Raw genomic sequence first — 24,155 nt, forward strand, 5'->3', positions numbered from 1 at the left:
AAATCAAATCTATTCATAGACAATCTACAAGCGGAAATAAGTTCACTTAAAGAACAAGTCTCGAACCTTCAGAAACAATGCAAGAAAAAATGTCCGCTGGTGAGACCCACGATAGAAATGAAGGATTCCTCGTCTCAAAGAACGACGCATCGGTTGAAAAGTAGTAGTACATCTACAAAGCCATCTCACGACCCGAGAGAGCATCAGGGCGACAGCATTGCGCCAAGAAATGCATCAGTTGAACGATTTGAACATAAAACAGAAGCTCCAAGCTTGAAGCTGGAAAAAATAAGACGAAGGGCAATGAAGGAGCATCGTGAAATGTGGTATTATCTTAGCGCTGAAGTCACAAAAATTAACAAAAACTTAGGAAGTTCTCTGAAAGCAAGATTAACGGAAATGTTGGATAACTTTGCGGAAATGCATCGAACTTTGGGAAACAACCTCGACAGAATAAACAATCATGATTCCCTGTTAAGCTGGCGTAAGAAAGAGCAAGCGAAGCTTAGCAAACTAGTACAAAACCGTTTGAAGCGTTTACAGAATCCAAAGGACTGTAATTCCGCACGGAAACTGCTATGCGATTTGAACAAAGGCTGTGGTTACGGATGTCAAGTGCACCATCTTTTATATTGTTTTATAACCGCATATGGCACTAAACGAACGCTAATCATAAACTCTTACGGCTGGAGATATTCGGAAAAGGGTTGGGAGGGTGTATTTGTACCAGCCAGCAACACATGCACAGTTGCTAAAGGACAGCACGAAATGTGGTCAGTAAATTCTGAAAACAGTAAGATCGTTCAACTACCAATTGTCGATGGCATATACCCCGAGCCCAAACACCTACCTCTTGCGGTTCCCAAGGATTTGGTAGAAAGGATCCAGTCGTTCCACGGTTTCCCCTTTGTGTGGTGGATTGGACAGTTTGCCAAGTATTTGTTCCAATATCAACCTAAAATTAAGCAAGAAATTGATGAAAAAAAAATTATGTTAGGTTTTAAAACTCCGATTGTAGGGTAAGTGAAATGATAAATGTTTGTTTTGTCTAGTAATGTGGAACTGTACTTACGATGGATTCTAAACTGTTCTTACTAGAGGTTCAGTAAGAATCATCTCTTATTGATCCAGTTTTACTACAGGAGGAAACCTAAACTAAACTAACTTTATTTATACAGGATAGCTCTATCAGTTCTAAACTGTTCATCCAGAGGTCCAGTAAGAATCATCTCTTATTGATCCAGTTTTACTACAGGAGGAAACCTAAACTAAACTAACTTTATTATACAGGATAGCTCTATCAGTTCTAAACTGTTCATCCAGAGGTCCAGTAAGAATCATCTCTTATTGATCCAGTTTTACTACAGGAGAAAACCTAAACTAAACTAACTTTATTTATACAGGATAGCTCTATCAGTTCTAAACTGTTCATCCTAGTCCTAGAGGCCCAGTAAGGATCATCTCTTATTGATCCAGTTTTACTACAGGAGAAAACCTAAACTAAACTAACTTTATTTATACAGGATAGCTCTATCAGTTCTAAACTGTTCATCCTAGAGGCCCAGTAAGAATCATCTCTTATTGATCCAGTTTTACTACAGGAGGAAACCTAAACTAAACTAACTTTATTTATACAGGATAGCTTTATCAGTTCTAAACTGTTCTTCCTAGAGGTCCAGTAAGAACCATCTCTTATTGATCCAGTTTTACTACAGGAGAAAACCTAAACTAAACTAACTTTACTTATACAGGATAGCTCTATCAGTTCTAAACTGTTCATCTTAGAGGTCCAGTAAGAATCATCTCTTATTGATCCAGTTTTACTACAAGAAAACCTAAACTAAACTAGCTAAATTCATTTATACTGCGTTCACTTTAATGTTGGATTCTCGCCTTAGTATTCAAACATCTTTTTCAGAATTCACATTCGTCGAACAGACAAAGTCAATGTTGGCGAAGCGGCTTACCATTCAATCGAAGAGTACATGTACTGGGTTGATTTGTATTACAAGAAACTTTCTTTATCCCAGAAAGTTGATCAGAAGAATGTTTATCTGGCTTCAGATGACTTCACTGTTCTGTCTGAAGCAAAGAAAAAGTAAATACCGATTATCGTTGTGCTTTGAGCGAGGTTTATAGTAGCAAGACAAGTTGTGCAACACTCAATCCTGACCTAAATCTCAGACGAAATGTGCTTCTATTAGGATATCTATTACTTTAATTACTTTTTGCTTATTTTCTCTAATATATTAAGGTATTTAAGGCATGTGTTGTATCTTTTCAGGTATCCACATTATAACTTTGTAAGTGATAATGAAATCTCGAAGTCTGCTGGAGTTAATGAACGATACAACGAGAATTCACTTCATGGATTAATTTTCGATATTCAAATGCTCTCCGAGTGTGATTTCATTGTCTGTACGTTATCGTCACAGGTAAAATATTCAAAGATGCTTTTTGTCGAAACTTTGAGAGGGAATAGTTTAGATCTGATAGCTAAAATTCAGTAGAGAAGTCCATTTTACCTTTCTTCTTCAATTAGGTATGTCGTGTCGCCTATGAAATGATGCAGGCTAATTCACCAACAGACGCTTCAGAGAGAGTCCAGTCACTCGATGACGTGTATTACTTTGGTGGACAATCTGTGAACGACGTTCAAGCAGTTTATTCATACAAAGCTAAGAATTATAATGAAGTGAACATGAAACCAGGTGACAGATTGAAAATTGCGGGCAATCATTGGGATGGGTTCTCTAAGGGGACTTCGAGGGCGAACGGTAAACTTGGAATGTTCCCTTCTTATTTAGTAGAGAAATATGTTCATATTGTAGACTTTCCTGATTATTCAGATTTTGATAAAGAGTTGAAATGAATCTGTATTTATTATCGCCGATTTGGCGTTCATAAGTCTAGTTTATTAGCAAATAATTATATTTAATCGAGACTTTTATGGGACAAAAGCAGCGATTAACTCCACATTTCGCAAGCCGAAGATACGAACAATCATTTTATGCACATAGGTCAGTCCATTGTATTAAAAATAGGTTTAATTGATTATCATATTACTAAATATTCATAAATTTAACGATAATAGATAAATTTTTATTTATATCGTTTTTTAATTGCTGCTGAAAATTATTTATAATTATTCTGAAATTTTTGTATGAACATTTCCAAGCATTTCCAAGCAAGTTAGGCAAAAAGAGGAATAAAAATATTTCTTAAATCGGAACCCATGCAGCAGCTGTGTGTTATCGTATGTATCTTGTTTAGTCCCTAAAGATTTTATAAGATTATAATTTAATTAGAAATGGCGACTCGAACGATCGGGAACTTTTGATCTAAACTAACTTAATTGATCTTGCAGGTTTTCTAAATGGAAAAACATAAAAAACAGGAACTATTGATGTAAACTGACTTAATCTAGAATTCTTTTATCTAATGAGCGGCAAATATGGTATCGCGGTGCCTCCCCTTCTCCGAAAGATATTTACAGCTGAATATAGCATTTCAAAAACGTTGAAAGCCGAGTATAACATTTCTACAAACGTTGAAAGCCGAATATAGCATTTCTGAGAACGTTGAAAGCCGAATATAGCATTTCTTAGAACGTTGAAAACCGAATATAGCATTTCTTAGAACGTTGAAAGCCGAATATAGCATTTCTAAGACGATGAAAGCCAGGTATAGCATTTCTAAGAACGTTGAAAACATTACTTCATTGTGCCGGGAACTGCTCCTCCATCACCCTCTCATACAAATGCCCCCTCATTACACAATGTTCTCCCCTCACCCTCCACATGAAACCACCCCCTTTCCCCACCCACACAGTCTTTCCCTGCCCACACAACCCGCCTGCACACACAACCTGCCTGCCCACACACCCCGCCTGCATACACAACCTGCCTACCCACACACCTCGCCTGCATACACAACCTGCCTACCCACACACCTCGCCTGCATACACAAACTCCTTTTCACACATGCACATTCATGAACCTACAATTATAGACAAATTTGCTCGGACAAGTGTGAAAGAAAGAAATTATCAGTGACAAATATTTACATATCCTTTATAAAACTGACCCCCTCCCCCCCCCCGAAACAATGTTGATAAACACTTGAATTGTTATGGCGATTACTGCAATACTATTCCCAACAACATTGTAACAGGGGAGCAGGGAATACGACTGCATGCGAAAAAATAATTGATAGACCTAAAGTTCAGCCATTATAAATAGCGTCCGTGGTTTTTGTCTAGGATTTTAGAACCTATAGCGTTGGCTGTCGTTCATTTTTTCGATCTCAAAGCCCTGTGCTTCACCGGATTCTTCTCGTGAGGATAAACAAATGATGTCAAACATTCACTTTAAGTTTATCCTACGCCTCATATTAATATATCTTCGTCCACGATCAACCACCTCTTACCATACAAATTAGGTGACAAATGAAAAAAATTCGTCGTCTAAAACATATTTGTTGCATCACAATCGATTTAAGCGTACTACCTAAAGATTTATCTTTGTTCATTGATTTGTCCATGCAGTAACACGAAATAAGCATTTTAGGGAGAGAATATATAAAATACTAACGAATGTCTGCCTCAAAAAAACTATATAAAGTTCTTGGACACATGTTCTCGATTTTTTTTATGTTATTTCTCAAATTTTATCTTTCTCATATTGGCTGGTCTGAAGTGAACTCATTAACTTGACTTCGCCTATATTGGGAAATTGGGAAGTGAAGTATTGGGTGATTGTATGGACCGTCAATAGAGCACCCACATTTCCTCTGTGTTGCAAGTGAAATTGCATGGCACTAAGTTTTGGTCCAGCTTCCTCCCCACACTTTTGAACAAGCCCCAAGGTCCCTAAACGCTCAAATGATGTAGGGGTATAGACCTTAAGGGAAGACACAGCTAACAATCTACAGGGCCCAAGCCCCAATGTGGGCGGGGGAGGTATAGACCGCGAAGACCCGACAGAACGGTGCTCACCTGGTTGTTTTGAAGTGCATTCTATGTCCATTAGCTTAGTACAGGATTCCGTGCACGTGGCCAAAATGCACGTGCCTGCACACATGTCAGCCTAATACTGCAGCGATGCTACACTGCAAGACTGTGTGACTCTCAGCGACTGGCAATTTTCAATTTCTTTTGTCTGAAAAAGCATAAATATTTTAACGAAATTATTGACAACGCATTTCATTCTATTTTAAAATACAAAACGGAGGAAATACTTTCAATTCATCAGCTGATCAGTGCGAAGATTGTAAAATTCAAATGTGTTGTCTACACAATATCGGGTAGAATATCGAAAGAAGGTGGACAGGTAGACACAATTATTAAGATACAAAACATGCTGACGTTCAAAACTGTCTCATTAAGATGTTATCACGCAAGATTTGTACATTTAAAAAGCGCAAAACGTTTGCATTCTTGACAAGTAACGTTCATGTAGTATACGACAGTCTTCCTTTGAACCGCGCAAGAGTAGTTTTAAAGAGCTTGGAGCCCGAGTTTCACCTGATGCCAAATTTGGAAGGTATTTTCACCTTTTTTACAGTTTGCTTCTTAAAAGGTTTTCGCGCCATTCTTGCAAGTTGCGTCGATATATTTTACGTAAGCAATATTATATGTTTAGATGCCGTTGGCTAAACAAGGCCTCAGTCTAGGCTGACACTTCTCTACGCTTTGTTTTTATAAGCTAGATGTTTTGAAAGGTATATGTCAGTAAAGACGAAAACGCAGCTGTGCAAATTATACCCACTAAATAAACAGCAAATTTCATGAATAAAAAACAGACTTGCGGGAGTTGACGTTGTATAAAATACTAGTAAAAGATGAATCCAGTGTAATGTGAAATAAACAGCGAGCACCATGCAAGGATTGAAATTTTGGAATTATTTGATTGCAAAACTTAAAAATTACGTAAACGTGAAAAATCCCCCCACTCTTGTAAGTCACATTTTTTAAGAGATATGCAGAGCTGTCAGTTGAAATGCCGGTGCCATGTTTATCAGTTTTGAGTGTTGCTGGAATGTTGCTATTTCAAGCCGGCGAGGATTAATCCGGTAATCCACAATATGAAATAAAACAGTGAGTGCACAGTAGTGATAACAGTTATTAAAGATCGCACACAATCAGTGTTTTTGGCATTAACCGGAAGTATTTAAGTATAATGAACGTTTTCAAACTGAAAACTTTGCTCGTAAAGCTCCCCAGAATCTCACAGAGAAAACAAGGAAATTCGGTTGAATTCTTCGGCCAAATGGAAGCTTCATTTAAGAAATCGCAGGGTTTATAATAGAAATGGGTCATATGTGAGGGAAAACGTTGGAAGAATGGATGAATGATAGTTCATTTATCCGTAAAAACGAATAAACTGCGTCTATTTAGAATAACTTGCGCGGCGGCGACTATCATTAGTTTAGGAGGAGAAACGACAGGGAAATTTTCACAAGCCAAGGTGTTTTGCACCGCAGTCAAATATCAGCTATAACGTATTCCCAACTTTTTCAAGTTCTAAATTATACAATCTTCTGAAAGTCAAGTCGACAAACTGTGTTAGAGCGCGAATATTGTTCACGTAGCGGAGCCGTAGGGAACCTAATTATCACTCTCCAGCTGTGAATTAGATGGAAGGAGATAAGATTACTCCAGACAGTCATAAGCCATTAAGTCCAGTTTTTATATTGTTTCATTGTGTGCTATCTCTTGCAGTTAAACAGCATCAGATAACCATCAAAACAACAAAAGTATCGAAGAAGACTCCTTTCTCGTTCTGCGTAAAACACCTTCATAACACTGAAATCACAAGGTAGGCTATCATTAAGGTTTTACAAGGCGTTTATTTAGTGGATCTTTTGTAGCGCTTTTTTCGTAACTCGAGTTTGACATTTTACTGTTGTCATTCAGTTACTTGTCAATCCATTCAGTCAGTGGCAATTGTTACGTATTTTTCATGCTAAATTCTTTCTATATTCCTTTTTCTATAAACAGGACACAAAGCATTGTTTTATACTGTTAGAATCTGCTTCATTATACGCTATCTAAAACATCCATTTTCAATGAAACCAGAGATTGTGTAGATAAAATTTCAGAATGTGCATTCACGCACGTTAATTAGATAATTCTAGTGAACCTGTGAGAATGCAACCATGACAACAGTTGTGAATACCCCCCCCATGAATGCTGGGCCCCTGTGGCCTGTGAAGCGCATGACATCACAAGGTCTAATGGTGTCGCCATAGAAGATAATGATACTACGACAATGTGAAACTGGCTGCTAACTTAAAAGGCTAAAAGCAGCTATACCATTGGCAATTGCCAGGAATTAATATGTAAACATCGTTAGCACGAATTCACCACAAGAGTTTTATGAGTAAACAGTTCAACAATGTAAACTCATTAATTTGAACTTGTCTGCATTCGGGCCAGCCACGATCACATCATCAAACCATACATGCAGCCAAGGTAACCTCGTTTCAAGAGCACTCGCTCTGTCCACACTAGTGAATGCCTTGGAAACGATGTAAACATAGAGTGGAATTATTCCCTATACCAATCCTTCCGTTGCAAATATAATGCAAAACATCCTTTTTAGTAATCCTATCCTAGAACCCAGCCTAAAAAAACTGTGATAGACGTAAGTACAACATTAGCGGTCAAACCACACGATGTTTTCTTGTGATAACTCTTATCACTTTGATATCGTGAATGAAATGAAGAGACTCTAGAAATAAACACAAGCATGCGCGTGCCAACCATCACAGAAATACAATAGCTCTTCGTTTAAGAAAAAACAAAAGATCAGAATCATTTGTTTCAAGTCCATTCCACACGGCCTTCAGCTAGTAGTTTTGTCCCTGTTTTCAAATTTTACTCTCGTGATATGTGGTAAACACTGCATTCTGGATTCAATACTCTGTTATTTTCTGCATAATTCGTCTTAAATGAAAACATTCACCTGAAGATTACATTCTCATTGCGTCAGAATGACCTAAACGACGTTGAGATCAGTTTTGGACAATACGTACTGAATTTTGATAACCCCTTTGCCTTGCAGGGTAGACAGCCCTAGCCAGGGACCCAAGTCAGATTTTCTCGGTTGCAGGGGCGAGGGGGAAATATACAATAGTTTTTTTATTCGAGATAATGTTAAAAAAAGCTCGAAGTTGGCGTCCAAGCTAAGTGTTTTATTATCACCAGGCCTGAAATTCATGACGGGGATCGAATGGATAAGAAAGCCTTTTGTATTAATACGAGTCAAAATAACAGGAATTGCAATGCATGTGAGATAACAAGACCGACTCACAAATACGAGTGTCTTCATCATCCACAAATTTCTTGCAATCTTCTAGATCGTTAACGACCGGTAACGAACGTTTATATGACAGATGGATCTTCCGAGAATAATCGAGCTGACTGTTGTTGGAGTAATCTTCTTCTTCGGTGTCATTTTCAACTGCATCGTCATTCGTAGTATCAGCCTGGCGCGAAGCTTGCGCGGAACGATCCCGTATAATACGAAAAAGGACTGCACTAATCTGCTGGTGATGAACCTCGCTGTGGCTGACTTGCTTATACTGCTTGTGAGTTTACCGATGGATATCATACCAGAGCATACATCATGGCCATATGGGACGATTGTATGCAAGTTTGTTTCACCAATTCAGGATATTTGCCTAACAACGTCCGCGCTTACCTTTGGTGCGATTGCTGTGGAAAGGTATTTGCTGGCAAAAGGAGTCACACATCAGGGCACTCGCAATGCGAAATTTGTAAGAGTTTATAACGTAACTTCTTCTGAATAGCTCTGTACACGATCCAGAATGATCCCGCATGATCCTTAACTTTCTAAGGCATCCTCTTGCGTCCTGAACCTGTGGAGTGGCACTACACTGAAAATCCACATATTCACGACACGTCTTCGTATTTCTACATGACATGACTGGGATCTTGCTACCGGCATGGCTAACAATAGTCTTTCCATATTTTTTAGATCATAGCTGGGATCTGGCTTGCTGCATGGCTAACAATTGGTCTTCCAATGGCATTTTACAAGCAACTCATTAGAGACGAAGGCAGGATAGAATGCGACATAATCTGGCCCAACAAATACGTCGCTGATTTCTTTCTTTATTACATGATTGTTCTGATCGCAGTATGCGGAATAACTGGAGCGTGCGCGTATTACGGGATACGACGAAGCCTCGCGAAGGTGCAGCAGATTTACGAGAAGCAAAGTGCGGTAGAAATTATCGATCGAACGAACCAGGAAACGCTGGTCGAGCAAGTCTTGAAGATCTCCAACCTCATTTGCGTTCTCATTACCGTGTTCGTGATCTGCGTTTTCCCGTTTCCGTTATTCGCGGTGCTCTTAGAATCGGGCGTGCTCGAGAACTTTCGTTATAACTATGCTCTTTATCTGGCCACCTCGTGCTTGCTCTATGGTAACTGCCTGGCTAACCCGTTGATATTAATGTTCATGAGTAAAGATGCACGAACTGTGTTAACTGAACGAAGATCGTTGACTCGGCGTAACGCCGGCACAGAGAATATAAAATTAGAACATGCATGAAATAGTGGATAAAATGTGAATGAAATTCAAATTGGTTGAAAATATGTTCAGCATTTTGAACAAGATGCGAAGACCCTTAAAACTAGGGAATAGATCTGATATTGATCATTATTGGATAATGGTAGATCACGAGAACAAGGTACACAGACGATTAAAATTCTCATCAAATGAATAACAATACTCACATGAAGTCTTCGTCTGCTACTGCGAGCAACGATCTCCATAGTTCAGCAGTGAGTGAGTGCAGTTTACTTCGGAATCACAAAGGCTTGATTCCTGGCGGAGGTCCAGAGAGTTGCATTTTTGCAACGTTCATAGTCTGGTCTTCAATCGTTAACCGTTATATTTCTGTTCCTTGTTCAGTTAAAAGAAACAAAGCCTTGTGGAAAATACCGTCGACAGTGCACAGCATTGTTTAATATTCTCTTCATCAACAAGGACGAATTTGTGAATAAATATAATTTAATAAATCTCTATGCAATATTATTACGCTATCATGACACTATAATAAAATCATTGTTTATATGACAGGTGTATATAAAATCCATTTTATATGCAAATCAATAGGATATAGTCAAGCTTTTATTTGGAATAAAAATGCTTTGAAGGTTTTAACTTGTTATAGCTTTTACTAGTTCAATGAGTTTCAGCTGGAGGGATCTTCAGGGGAGAGAGGGACGCCAAGGAAGAAGGGGGACAACACAGGGACTTTAATAACAAAGAAAAAAGAATGGACTATATAAATTAATTAACTAGGAGTATTTAAAATAATCGTCTAGGAACCATGACCCTGTTGGAGACGGATAATATAAGAGGAGAATAAATAGGAGTGAATGTCAGTGGTTGGGTAAGGGATCTGGGCCAACCAGCTCGCGTCTTTCAATATATAAATTCTTCATTCTTCTCACAAAACGACACGGGAAACATAAGAATGATCGTCGTATTTAACTGTACACACGGACGAGCAATAATGAAATGAAAAGAATCAGCCATGATGGAAGTCCATGACGGCAGCCATTATAAGTGCATTTTAATTTAATCTCCCGCAGTTTAGGACAAGTCTCTTTCTTGCTTGAACTATGGTCGATGTGTTTGCACGTACCATTCACGATACGATAAGCACCTGCGTCAAATACTTGGTTGCTTATTCGGCAGTTGAAATTGTAAAAATATGATTGACGATACCGCGACCAGTTCTCGATAACGAGAAGGTAAAGATTGGTTTTAGGCAAAGACGTGAAAAAGTAGTTGCCAACAGTGCAGGGGCCTGACGAATGTCCAGTAAAAACTTTATTGTCTAAAACAAACGATCTTTCTTTCAGAAAAATGCGATAAAAAACAACTTGTGCCATACAGTAATAAAAAGTGTTCCATGCGGTAGCAAAATTTCGGCGATGCGAAATCAAAACTTAGGCAATGCGGCAGCAAAATTTCGGCCATGCGCTAAATTTCAAACCATAATTCTCAGGCATGATCTGATACTAACACTGGAACGTGGACGTGTTTTTTAGTTTTTAGCAAACAAGCTGGAAGTGTTCTCGTTCACTATTCGGCATTTTGAACGATCGACCGTAACACATTTTGTCCAACACAAACGCTAGGTAGTGATATCCGGGAATATTAGGAAAAAGGAAACAATTCTTACCTTCAAATAAAGCGGCGTATCCTACCACATCTTGAATACAACCATACTCGTTTTGGAATGGAGGAATGGGTCCCCTGTTCCGATAATATTCATCTTCTTCCTCTGGCGTTTGAATAATTCCTTTGAGGGTTACCTGAGAGACATAAGGGATAATAATGAACAAAAAGGCTAAATCGTGATAGTTACCAGTGAGACAATAGTGGATAATAGTGGACAAATTATGTCCTCAGTATTAAACTAGTGATTGCCTTCTATTCTTGCCACATCCAAACTCAATTTTATCCCTATGTGATCCACCTTTACCCTTGCATATTCCAGTGATATCCTTTCATGATCCAGGCCCATAGAGATCCCATCAACTTTTTTACCAAAGTTCGTTGATATTGGTAATTATCACGCCACTTAAACCAACCAATAACAAACAGTTTGTGAGAAAACTGATTGTTATTGGTGGATATAACTGGGGTGAAGAGCCAATGAGGCAACAATCCAACATCATTCTGAGTTATTGTTGCAGTTGTATGTTTCCAGCAGAGAAACGTCCTCAGTGAAAAAATAATGAATAATGAATCATCGTTGGTAATTTTTAAAGAATAAAAGATTACCTTCCATGATTAATTAAACATACCATATCAACTACGTTGGAAATATTTTTCATCACAGATATGATTAGGCGCTCATTCATTGCACGATAAGTCCTTTACACTCAAATATCAGCTCAGACGAACTAAATATACAATTTACTTGACACAGCTTGTATCTAAGAGCTCTCTTGCCAAAAAACAAGCAAGCATTAATCATATCCTGCTAGACAATGCGTCTGTAAATATCTTGATGCCCGAGACAACCTCAGCTTTGGAGGCTTTTGCTGTTCTTTCTCGACACTTCTCGTAACGTGTGGTAAGATACCAGTGGTTTCTCGGCGATGATGGAGGCCTTCAGGCAATCACGATAGTCTTTCTATGATCCAGCTGGGAATCCTGCATCATCTCTGCCATGAATGATCACTGCTAAGAACCGAACACACGGCTGCTCAGCAGTCATCATACATGGTCGCATTAAGATGATGTACCATCGCATCTTTTGTTCTCATTTTTACTCCAATTCTTTACCGCATTTACATCAACTGTCATCATTTGGATCCCTGATACTACCTAAACCATATCATTCCTAATCCTCTTAATCTTGTTTTCGAGCTATTATACAAATCGTATATCATCTCTACTTTTCTTAATCTTGGTTTCGAGTCATTATCCTAAATCGTATCTCAACCCTAATCCTCTTAATCCCTATCACACACGCTAACCACAAGATTAACAGTCCCAACCTGATTTCATTATAAGACCATTGTAAGTTGACCTCAAACGTACCTTGGGGAAATATGGTGAAACACTACAGATTCCCTGGTAATCAAAGCGATGAGTTTGTTCATAAACTTTCTGTTCCTGAACAAGTTGTTTCATTATGTCGCCTTCTTTACGTCCAAGTGAGACCCTCTGGTACTCTCGCTCGTCTGTGATATTAGCTTCAAGAAAGTCTGGATCGGTGACCAAGTTTGCAGCATTGTCAACCAAGTAGCATCTACAGAGAAAACAGGGATAGTTGAAGATCTAACGTACATAGTAATGTGAGTTACCACTGAAGTTGGAATCATGGGTGAACGATGAATGAACGAAGCACTCCTGTGCACCGCTAGAAAGCAGTTTAAAATAACATTTTGGACCGAAAGTATTCTAGATAGTTAATTTAAAAAGCCGCCTACCTTGTTTCACACTGATGTACTCCATCAGGACATAGATACGTCTCGCCGCACGCTTTCTCACCTCCACTTCGTCTCAAGCGTTCATAAATGCTCTCGTGAAAATCACGATATTTAATATCAAGAGCGACGACGGCTTCCACTCTGTCTCCAGTGCACGTTGCATTGCGACAATACCGAGATAAACATTCGTCGTGGCTGAGGGAAAAATAAATTGTTCACTTAATATTCTAGATTCAATACAAACTCCAATTCGAACACATATTTCCATTCTAATTGCCGCTATTCCGATTCTAATTTTATTCCAATCTAATTGCCATTTCAATCAATAGTTCTAATTCTGATTCCAACCCTTTGTCTCACCTTGAGCAAGAACAACCGCCATGTTTAGTGGTTCGACTGCAATCGACATTTGACTCGGTCTTTTCAAAGACAGCCTGAGATATTGTGATCACTTTGCCAATACCATTCAGATCCATGTAGGCATTCGATACAGAGGTTTTGGAGGGATTAACAATAGTTCTGTGATACCATGGACGTCTACACAATTAGATACAATGATGATATATTGATACACAATGATATCTATTGATATACAATGATATATGTGATATATAATGATACACAATGTAATATATAGATACACAGTGATAGATATCATATAAGGATATATATTGATATACAATGATATATATGATATGTGTTGATACACAATGATATATACGGATATACAAGGATATATATTGATATACATCGAAATAAAAAAGCGAAACACTACTTACCTCGTAGGATCGAAATTTTTCGGCGAACGATGTCCAGGGTAGCTTCTAAACGCACCTCGCGTTGTGGCGACATATGTCCAGCGAACGTCCTTCAAAATAGTTCGATTCCTCGCCTTCCACGCGGTCTCAATAGGAGCAGTGATAAGAACATCTGACCTTTGACGAAAATGAAAACATAATTACTCTTGTATACAAATATGATATGAGTAATATTTCAAATAGAGAAATTAGAGAAACTACTTTTAGAGAAACTAGGTTTCGAGAAGTGCTGTCTCAAAGTTAGTCTTCAAATATCGTGTAGTCCTTACCTCACACTTCCAGGCAGCAGAGTACCAGAGACATTACATTCTGAAGAGTTTTCTAAATCGTTTATGAGTTTATGGATATCCACTGTGAGCTGTGAGGAGTTGTCATTGAATAAGTATTTATTTGGATTGCAATATGCTCTTGGGGCGATGAACACGGACGAGTGATTGCGAGAAATGTACAGCTCAGGGTAATCCTCAACGTTGAATTGCAGGTCCAAGATTTCAAACACAGGACCAAGTTCCTGAAGAGAAAATACGACATGATTAACGTGACCTCGCTATTCACTTTTACGTCGTAATCTCTTCGACATGCACGACACGGTCACGACACATTACGACACATCACGACCATACAAGGATTGAAGTGATATACTATAACGCACAGTTATTAATTGCTATCAAATGTTCATTGTATCAGGATAAAAATATATCTTATATCTCTAGGTACATATTTCATACCTTGCGTACATAACTATCATTATATGACCTCATGTATCCATAAAAATTCTTCGGCAAACTTCCGACAGCCTGACCAGGCCTATCAGGTCGTCTATACTTCAGATCTGAGTCGGTGAAACTGAACGCAAAGGAATAACTGGAGTCTGGCACCCCAGTATAGAAGTATGTGACTGGCGTTTTGATATATTTAAGGCCATCCTGGAAGTCTCCTTTGGGAAGCGCTCTGTCGGCGTTTTCTATTCGTTTTGATCCCGTTTTTCCCTCCTTCATTTCTTTAATCACTTGAGTAAAATCTTTCATTCCATCTCCACCCGGTTTCTCTAATTCCTTGATATCAACAAATATTGGATCATCCACCAACTAGAAAAACAGCAACAATAATCACGTTACTCATGCATGAAGACCTGTTATTGAATCAAGTTAATCATGAAAACCAGTTATTCAGATTGATTTGCAGTTGATCAAGACAGTATTCTATATACAGTAGCAATGAATCCAACTGCATCTTCATCAGTATTTTTCCTGCAGCCGGTGTGAGGCTCACCTGTGTACTAGGTCGTAACAAAGGGTGAAAGATTGTCTCTCCTTCATTATTGATGAGAAATGCATACGCCGAGCCCCAGGTGTAGCGAGTCAAAATATTTTCAATTTCTTCCAAGGTAACATCGATGCCAATCACACCAAGTGTTCTAAAAATCGAGAATACTGTGTTAATAAATAACTTTCCCTGATTAGTACTTCTTCGAGTGTTCTTCCATAAAATGAAATGACAAGGACAACTAAAGGACAACTAAAAGGACAACAAAAAGGACAACCAAAAGGACAACTAAAGGACAAGTAAAGGACAACTATAGAGTAACAAAAGAATTGACTAGTATTACATGATATACCTGTTAGTGACAACTGGTATGGCGGCAGTTACCATCAATCCCAATCCTAGAGCATCTAGGTACGGTGGACTCCAAGTGATGTTTGCTGTAGACTGAGTATTAGCTGTGAGGAAATCATAGTAATCCTGCATTTGACTGATGAGGTTTGTACTTTCAACAATCTTCTTCATAAATCCTCGATTATCACATGCTAGTTTCCCAGGAAACTCTTCTCCATCATCCACCACAAGATATGAAAATATTCGTGTCTATTGAAAACATTGGAAAAATAGTTTTCTTTTTAATCTAAAACACTGCATGAATACAAAATATGTACCTTTTTGTAAAACTTTGTAGTTTTTAATACAGTCATGGCTCTAAGCCTCAAAATATTATCCCATGGTAGGATGGTGCTATGGATGCTATATGGCTGATAGAAACTCAGCTTAAACTCGTTGGATATCAGGCATAGATACAACTTGTGTTATTGTAAATTATCTTACCCCACGTGTATTCCATAATTTCACATTGTCCCAAACTACGTCCCAATCATACTGGCACTTTTTCCCTGGGACATAACCACTTCGAGTATAGTATCCTTTTTCACAACGTACTTTGTCTCCGTCTGTGTCCTGACCATCTGTGATGAAGATTATGAATGACTGGCATCTGGTTCCTGTGTTACCTGTCAGCAGGTCGAAAGATTTTTCAAAAGCATTTCTAAGAAATCAAAACCAAATTTATGAGTTAAAAATGTGTGGTATCTACCAATAACATAATGGAATTGAATATTGCATAGAAAGTAGAAACACACTCACTTTAATTTAGTTGCTCCAGCAGCTTTTAACTCCTTGATTTTAGCTATAAGATCTTTTCTATGTGATGTTGAAGCAGGTACAAGACGATTTTGCTGACAGCTTAGGACATTTGTTTGAACATCTTCGTGAATAAACCTTGAAAGGTGTTAAAGAAATGTTAGGCAGTTCACTCACGATCAACTCTGCCATGAATCTGACCTGTCTAACCCAGGTTAAAAAAAGCAAACAAAAAACTTACTTTCCCACTTCATCATAGTATGGTTCTCGACCACAGATCACATTTACATAATCTTGTTTTGTCAAGGTATTGAGAACAGTGATTGCAATAGACTTGGCCATATTAAATTTCTTTCCAGACATTGAATGGCTACAGTCTAACACAATGACCACGTCCTTTGGTCCAGAAGTGGCTGCTATGTACCATGGTCGCACCCGGGGGTCATAGTCTTCGTAAAACCCTGCAAAATTTGTCTGCCATTCTCGTCCGGGATACATACGGTATAAACCGTTGTTTGAGCCAAAATACTGCCATCTGAGAGAAGATGGAGGAACGATTCAGTTTGATATTGAATGGCATATAACCAAGGGGCATTCTGGCAACATCTTCAAACAACTTTGCATCAAAGGTGCAATAACAACTGTCCAAAATAGACAATATCACAAAAGCCTTTCAGGACTCATATTTACATCATTTTGAGAAAGGTTTATGTATTGATGGTATAAAATTCTGGCAATCAGATGCATCACAAGTACTCTTGATTACCTGAGATCAGAATCATTGCCTAAATTCTGAACAAAAATCTTGTCCAACCCTGAACTCCAGGCAATTGTTTTGATAACTTCAGCATTGTCTCTAGGCGTTTGGTCAGAGATCTTCACTGAACTCTGCTTCAAGCTTATCGTTTGTTTAAATAAACTGAACAGAAAAAAATTTTGCCCTCAAATTCCTTATTATTTGTAGAAAAATACATTCAGACTGGGAGTTAATCTTAAAGATGCAGTTCAAATCATTCATACATACGTGTTATATTTTGGTGAAATAACTGGATTGTAATTTTGCAAGTCTGCATCAGAATATACATCACTGGGCAGGTCTCGGACTGACTTGATATCTTCCAAGACAGTCTTGTTTACAGATGCAATGAGCTTTGCAGTCTCTGCAGCCAATGTCTACAATTGCAAGTCTTTTATTAGATATGAAATGTAGCTTGCAGTTTTATTATTATTATTGTCTTTATTAGGGACATTTATCGAGGAACATTTTGCATCTAACACAAGGTGCAAAGCAGCTTAAAGAACTGTGCAAGGCACCTTTCCAAAACCTATGTGAATATTGCTTTTTCAATATAGTATATTGCACTGTAACATTCTTAGGGATCACTACATGTAATGATTTTAAGTCTTTAATAGTTGGGTTTCATCGGTAGATAAACACAAGCAGTATTTTATTTCAGTTCTGTCATGACATATCAAATGGTCATTCAAGCGCTGGTTTTGCAATTGTCACACCCCATTAATGTATCCTTCCCTCACAATCACACTGTCACACAGGGGAATGTCATGAAATGTACGGTACTTTTTCATGAGAATACAGTACTTTGCAGTTAAAAAGTGTTTTAGACTAGAAATTAGCATTGTAAGAAAGAATTTTGCAGGTAAAATCAATACATGCAGCCAAAAGGCAAGTGCAGATGATCTCGGAGCTCGTGACTAGCGTGTCAAAAGGACGTATCTTGCATTTACCATTTACCTAGCAATACAAGCTACGTCCTTTTAAATAAATCAACTCGCTATCGTATTATCGGGTCATTTAAAAACAAAACAATTGCAATATCTCGCAATTGCCATTATTATTATTTTAAAAGTAAAAAAAACAACATGCAGTTTAACCAAGCTTCGCCACGCCACAAATGAATACACCGCTTCGTATAAAAGCGACGCTAATACAACTCGCCTTGAACATACCTTTGCTGCTTTCTCCTTCTTTGAAAAATAACCTCCAAGCTTTTCTTTGACGGCTTCGACCGTTCTTTTGCCATCCCTCTGCTCAGCAACATAGCTCGCTTCGTCGTAAAGTCTCTGTAATTCCTTTGTACGCAGCCCTTCCTTGGCTAATTCTACTAAATAATCCTCGACTTTCGAGGCCCAATCCCTGACCGTCTCCTTCGTCAAGTGGTCTGTATGTACAATGCATACCAAGTACAGAAATATCGTTGTTTTTTCAAGCATGAATGCGTTTGAACGTGCACCAAAGGTCAGCCGTAAAATGCACTAGGTACGTACGCGAATTACTGTCGAGAATACCTCCTTTTACGGCGAGAATACCTCTTTTTTGAAGCCAAAAGATTTCCAATACAGTGGTTAATGTTTTGCGTCGAATAAAACGGTATCTTTAGCCGCGTTGCAGCGTAAAAACTCGATAAAACGCAGCATAAATCTCTGCAAAAACTCCGGTATCCAGTCTGGAATCGGCAATATTCATCCGCCGAAGTTTTACGGCCCACTCAAAATCCTTGTCCGCCATTCCGTCAGGGTGCGGCAATTTCGTTACGCCAGTAGGCGGCGAGTTAGGTTGGAAGACTTGCTTCCACTCGCAGCTACACTGTAATAACAGGATACATCTCGCGCCCTTAATTAGCCTCGCTCGCATTTGCCACGCGAAAAAGGCATACTTACGACATAAAGACATGGTAAACTACGCGAGGCGCCACCATGGTTGGCGCCGAGCAAAAATTTTTGAAATTTCAGTCCTCTAGATCGTCGGAAACGGCCTTCTCAGAGCTTAAAAGTTAACTTTGACTTGTATTCTAAATTTTAAACTTAAAATGGTAACATGTTTGCACTGCACAGTACTTTTCGCAGCTCGCATCGAATTATAAGCCACTGGCAGCTTGCAACTGATCAAGCCAGATCACTCGCAACTACGAGTAGCGAATTTGATAGAAGTTTTCCAACGAACCTAGGCGCGAGGCCGAGGGCAGGAACGAGGACGCAACGACCAACGGGCCAATCCTATTCCACAAGTAAATGAAGTAATAACTAATAACATCAGAAATCAGGCATTGAAAGAGTTACTGATAGAATTTTTTTCCCCGCCAACTCCGCCAACTAATATTGATCTTACGCCAGTTACACACAACGAAGCAATTGCCCAAAAATATATCCGCCGGCGTAAGTAGATTAAAGATTTTGATCCGCCGAAGATATTCGGCGGAAAAGGCCTCGATTCCAGACTGGTCCGGTATCAAGTTCGGTATCGAGCATGAATTACCAGTGAATAAATTACAAATTCCAACACAGCTGCCCCAGGAATCTTTATTTAGAAATATAACTTCATTTATAATTCATAGGTAAAAAATTATCTATTTAATATAGTTTCATATAGTACAACCAATATAATTTAGAGCTTAATAAAACGCAACAAAAACTCCTTCTCGACTATTTTCGAACAACACGAGCCAGCGTGTATGTAAGAAATCTGGCGATTTATAAAAATATTATAAATTTATGTATCTTCTCTTTTCCCTGGATAAAATCGCCCTGTCGAGTGTCGATTTGAAAAACGGGCGCTGTACGACGGAGAATGAAGAGCACGGCTCCTGAACGAGATTGACGCGAATTCTTATGAAACCCTGATTCATCTAACCTTGCGATAGTAATGTCGGGCTGTGTATGCGACCAGTGGATGTCTTTGGAAACATGACGGCCAATTCACGTCTGTTGCACAAGAAAAATAGGTTACTATCTTTAGGTAAAGAACTAAAAAATCTGTCAAAGCACAAGAGGGAACAAAGGAATAGCAAATGAACTAACAATCCCACTTTCACCACTCTTCCTTAAAACAGAGCCCTGAAGCAAGCCTACATTTTAAAGCTACAAAGTGACGACTGTTCGTCCAAATACTCACTTCAGCATACGAGGAAGAAGCTCGTTGTATAACTTGTATTTAACAACAGCGAGTTTACATAACATCTTTAGAGTTGGATCTGGAAGAAAATATATTTCGTTAGGGTTTTTACCAAACAACAACTTATAAATGTAAAACCGATCAGTTTTGCACTCACTGAGATCTAGAACATATAAATCATTATGATCTTGAAGACTGTTCTCCTCTTCGCCTTGGGCGCCTTGCCCATGAAACGGACTAAAAATTGAAGAGAAAAATTTAAAGAGTTTCCATGATCTCGGGACACTGAAACTACTTCTGTTAAAACAAAGTAATAAGTCCTTCTATATAGATATACTCTGTCCTGAATACAACCACAAATGTCTGCCATATCATAGCCGGTTGAAGGTTCCGTACCTTGATCCACCAAAGATGACAGCTTTTCCTCCAACCAAACAACAACAGTGTCTTCTTCGTGGACAAGGATATTTGCCGGGAACGACAACTTTGCTCCATTGTCTTGCATCTATGCAAATGAAAATCAGTCATTTGAAGTTCTTCGACCTTCGTACTTCTCAAACGCAAATCATGATCCACTACCTGTGTCAAATTTAAGTATATCACCATAATGTTGTTGTTCCAAGCCATTATAACCACCAAATATATAAATACAGCGGCCATACGACACTAAAATGATAAGTAGAGATACCGTTTACATCTTCATCTAAAAACGAACAGTGCCCAAGTGATTGTACGAAACCAGGTTTCATCTTGAATGGTGGCTCTTGATATGAAAGGTAAAACTAGCCCCAAATGAGCAAACATTCGTTAAAGCAAATTTCGACACGGGTACAAGGCAAATGTAAGAGTAAGCAGAAGATTAGAATCCAGTTTTGCCATCGCGGATGTTATACTGGAAGGATTACTTGTCTTACCAGCAGTATGACTCCGACGTCCTATGGGTGACAATCCTTTTGTTACAAGCCATTGCCAAGTGTATGTTTCTACAAAAAGCAGCCAAGAATTATTAGATGAAAACGATGATAATACGATGAAATATCAGGGCTATATTATACCTGTGTCAAACACGATTATTTGATTATCATATATTTCCTGATTTGAATGAATTTCACCAAGTACATCTCCTGTATCAAGATATAACAAAATATCATTTAGCCGTTACCTAAAGGTTAAACCTCCTATATAAGGCTATATTAGGCTATAACATATCACTTCCCATGAGAACTCTGTCTCATGCAGTAAACAATTCATTACACAGGTTATATCTTCATCATACCTCGCCCGCCGAAGATGTACATGTATTTTCCAACAGCGGTTGCAGTGTGAAAATCTCGCCAGCTTGCTGGTTCGCCCTGAAAACAGACGGTTCATTCTGAACTATGCAAACGAATAGTTGGCGAAGACTGAAGCACTTTGCTGATGATAGGACTGAAGAGTTACCTTAAAAATATTTGTACTTAATCAACATTACTTACGAAAACATGAGGGTGTGTCCATTTCATTGTCTTTACATCCAGAACGTACACATCTTTCGAGAAACATTCCGACTAAAAAAATAAATTATTTGTAAGCCAATAGTAAAATATGTAGTTTTAGGCGTGATCCCATAATTCCGCAATCAGTTTGATCTCTTTAGTATCACGCTGATGAACAAGGTAGCTGACGAGGTGACCGGTCCAATAAAACTTGGAGAATTGCAATTAAGATGGTGTTATCTTGCAACAAACAACCCGTACCTGAAGATGGTATCCTCCCTGAAAATTGGAAAACCGGAGAAATTAGGATAGGAATAAGAGAGAGGAAAAGAGGCTTTCTAAGGCAATGAATTTCTGTGTCATAAATGATCTCGATCTGAAAGAACTTCTGATATTGAATCTATCTATAACTACAATTTGAAGTCTTGCATTTTCACTTTTAACATTCTCCATCAATTATGTAATGTGTCCATTCAATGCGAGATATTGCAATGACTGAGAATATCTTCTTCTCAGATTAATTACTATACATCATATCATTGACCAATACATCTTTGCGGCTTGAATTCATGTTAATTAAATTAGGATTCTTCGTTTCCATCTCATAGTATCACATCCAATCATGAGGATTGCATTTTAACATCAATTAATGATACCATAGGCTCATAGCCACCACAAAGATTTCAGGAGATTAAGATTTTCACATCAAGTATTGAATATCAGGATCAATAGTTGCAGTTCTTGTATGCTTGAATGACATATATATGTCATTGTCAATGAATAGCATCATTAATTAGCATGTCTGAGAGTATATATATATCTGAGTTGATATCCAATACAATTATCCGCCAACATGTTGTAGCTTGTATTGCTATGAAGTGTCACATCCTTCTCATTACAACTTCAATGCAATCCGTCATTGTTAAATTATATTTACTTCTAATCAACTGGAACATACTGCATGACTGCACATGAATTCTGATACATCAGCCTTCTTTCTCAAAGAAGTTGTAATCAGTGTTATATTGTTAGTGTGAATGCAGCCTTCCATTCTCGGGCCTCATTCCTTGGTGGTAATGGACGTCGTTGTAATAAGTGTTACCTAAACATCACGAAAAACTGGTTTCAATATCTTACCCTTTCTTCAAATCCTCCAAAGAGATAAATCTTCTCACCAATAACACAGGCTGAATGACCATCGCATGCAGGGGGGATGCTACCACTAACCTCCGGAGTTGACCATCTGAATGTAGCTGTTTGAAAATGATACACAATGAGTATGAAATTCGGGAATAAAGGGGCAAAATAGTTGATTATCAGAGGGGGTTATTAGCTAGGTAAATGGAAGACAAAGAAATATACTGAAGATGCTATATATCTCAGAGATGTCAGCTTAATAATGAGCTTCAAAGAAGCAATGGCACTGCCAATGGGTCACAACTTACTTGTATCAAAACAAAACAATGTGTTGCAAGCTACATATCGATTATTGCAACCACCAAATATATAAATCTTGTCACCAATCACAGATGCTGTATGACCATATCTCATAAATGGTACAAAGTCATAATCATCATCCTCAATGGTGGGAGTTTTTAATTTGGTCCATTTCAGCAAGTCTGCAGAAAATGATAAAATAGCAATAATTAAGTCAAATATGTAACAAATATGTAACAAATATGTAACAAATATTTAACAAATATGTAACACTGCTGACTAACTTATAAACTTGCGACTAATTTTATTCGACAAATTTGTAGAATATGTATCAATTAGGTAAACAACAAGTAAAAATAAAAACATTAGGTACTCACCAAGATCGAAGATATGAACGTCCATTTTTTCCAAGCTTGAGTACTCGTCTCCAGAATAAAATCCTCCAAAACTAAAGACATATCGATCCTGTACAGAAACCGCAGCATGATTCACTCGGCGAGGGCCGTCCTCAGCTTCTAATGTCCACTGCATTACTGTGACTGCTACAACGGAGTCGTGGACAGTTACGGGAGAATGGACCTTCCTCTACACTGCTCTCTATGTTTATACTTTTCCCTGCAGGTTTCAAAGTTCATTTACGGGAAAAACCATGCCCACAATGCACGGCGAGTTTGGAAATTTTACAGTCCCCTTGGGAAGTTCCAGTCCCGCAGAACAATGGGACCGTAATTAATGTTGCAAATTACGTTTTTCTAGCTCGTTAGAACGACGCATTAGAGTTTCTAAATCGAAATTTTCTTAATGTAAAGAAAGTGTATACGTGTATGCACTAGAAATCGTATTTTTCCTGAGGTGATTTGTATGAAGCTTGGGTAAATACCTTTCAAAACACGTGCGGGGATTTTCCCAAGGGGAGTGTGCACATGTGAACGCGTGCATTATGGCATTAGTATTTCCCAATAGCCCTTTGTTTCGTCAGAATATCACAAGTACCCCTTAACGGGACCATGCACACGACATTATGGAGCCAAGGAAGATATTCTCAACAGTTGATATTCTAGTGCAAAATCCACATCATCTTTCAACCTTATCCAACCAAATGTTCCAGCCTTCCA

General features: G+C 38.4%; 3 protein-coding genes and 1 long non-coding RNA gene across 6 annotated transcripts; 2 read left to right on the forward strand and 2 right to left on the reverse strand.

Moving 5' to 3' along the window:
• Positions 1 to 117: 117 nt before the first annotated feature.
• On the forward strand, positions 118 to 3,125 carry LOC114525603 (alpha-(1,6)-fucosyltransferase-like). The gene is made up of 4 exons (XM_028546990.1): positions 118 to 1,019; positions 1,919 to 2,098; positions 2,285 to 2,435; positions 2,543 to 3,125. The coding sequence occupies exons 1-4, from the start codon at positions 118 to 120 to the stop codon at positions 2,870 to 2,872; spliced, it is 1,563 nt and encodes a 520-aa protein (XP_028402791.1). The 3' UTR covers positions 2,873 to 3,125.
• A 1,985-nt stretch (positions 3,126 to 5,110) lies between these two features.
• LOC114525762 (voltage-dependent calcium channel subunit alpha-2/delta-2-like) lies at positions 5,111 to 18,673 on the reverse strand. Of its 2 annotated transcripts, none has more exons than XM_028547185.1 (16): positions 18,187 to 18,673; positions 17,243 to 17,391; positions 16,985 to 17,137; positions 16,460 to 16,753; positions 16,222 to 16,356; positions 15,907 to 16,123; positions 15,425 to 15,672; positions 15,079 to 15,223; positions 14,535 to 14,894; positions 14,076 to 14,317; positions 13,768 to 13,923; positions 13,349 to 13,525; positions 12,989 to 13,183; positions 12,597 to 12,807; positions 11,227 to 11,359; positions 5,111 to 5,159 (listed from the first exon to the last, which is right to left on the reverse strand). In XM_028547185.1, the coding sequence occupies exons 1-16, from the start codon at positions 18,448 to 18,450 to the stop codon at positions 5,146 to 5,148; spliced, it is 3,093 nt and encodes a 1,030-aa protein (XP_028402986.1). In that variant the 5' UTR covers positions 18,451 to 18,673; the 3' UTR covers positions 5,111 to 5,145. The 2 variants fall into 2 exon arrangements, with proteins under 2 accessions (XP_028402986.1, XP_028402985.1); XM_028547184.1 differs by lacking the exon at positions 5,111 to 5,159 and adding an exon at positions 10,222 to 10,878.
• On the forward strand, positions 5,459 to 8,403 carry LOC114525763. Its single transcript, XR_003687247.1, has 3 exons — positions 5,459 to 5,543; positions 6,722 to 6,818; positions 8,362 to 8,403. It is a non-coding gene; the product is annotated as an uncharacterized LOC114525763 (long non-coding RNA).
• Positions 18,674 to 19,534: 861 nt separating the features above from the next.
• LOC114525718 (kelch domain-containing protein 3-like) lies at positions 19,535 to 23,650 on the reverse strand. Of its 2 annotated transcripts, XM_028547134.1 has the most exons (13): positions 23,418 to 23,650; positions 23,049 to 23,222; positions 22,741 to 22,856; positions 21,865 to 21,882; positions 21,604 to 21,675; positions 21,405 to 21,480; positions 21,184 to 21,252; positions 21,043 to 21,111; positions 20,708 to 20,794; positions 20,525 to 20,633; positions 20,286 to 20,365; positions 20,129 to 20,207; positions 19,535 to 19,938 (listed from the first exon to the last, which is right to left on the reverse strand). In XM_028547134.1, exons 1-13 carry the CDS (start codon positions 23,569 to 23,571, stop codon positions 19,863 to 19,865), a joined length of 1,179 nt encoding a protein of 392 aa, XP_028402935.1. In that variant the 5' UTR covers positions 23,572 to 23,650; the 3' UTR covers positions 19,535 to 19,862. The 2 variants fall into 2 exon arrangements, with proteins under 2 accessions (XP_028402935.1, XP_028402936.1); XM_028547135.1 differs by lacking the exon at positions 21,865 to 21,882.
• Positions 23,651 to 24,155: the final 505 nt, after the last annotated feature.

Source organism: Dendronephthya gigantea, unplaced genomic scaffold, assembly GCF_004324835.1.
Source record: "Dendronephthya gigantea isolate DGI-Jeju-01 unplaced genomic scaffold, DenGig_1.0 000035F, whole genome shotgun sequence".
Classification (NCBI taxonomy): domain Eukaryota; kingdom Metazoa; phylum Cnidaria; class Anthozoa; order Malacalcyonacea; family Nephtheidae; genus Dendronephthya; species Dendronephthya gigantea.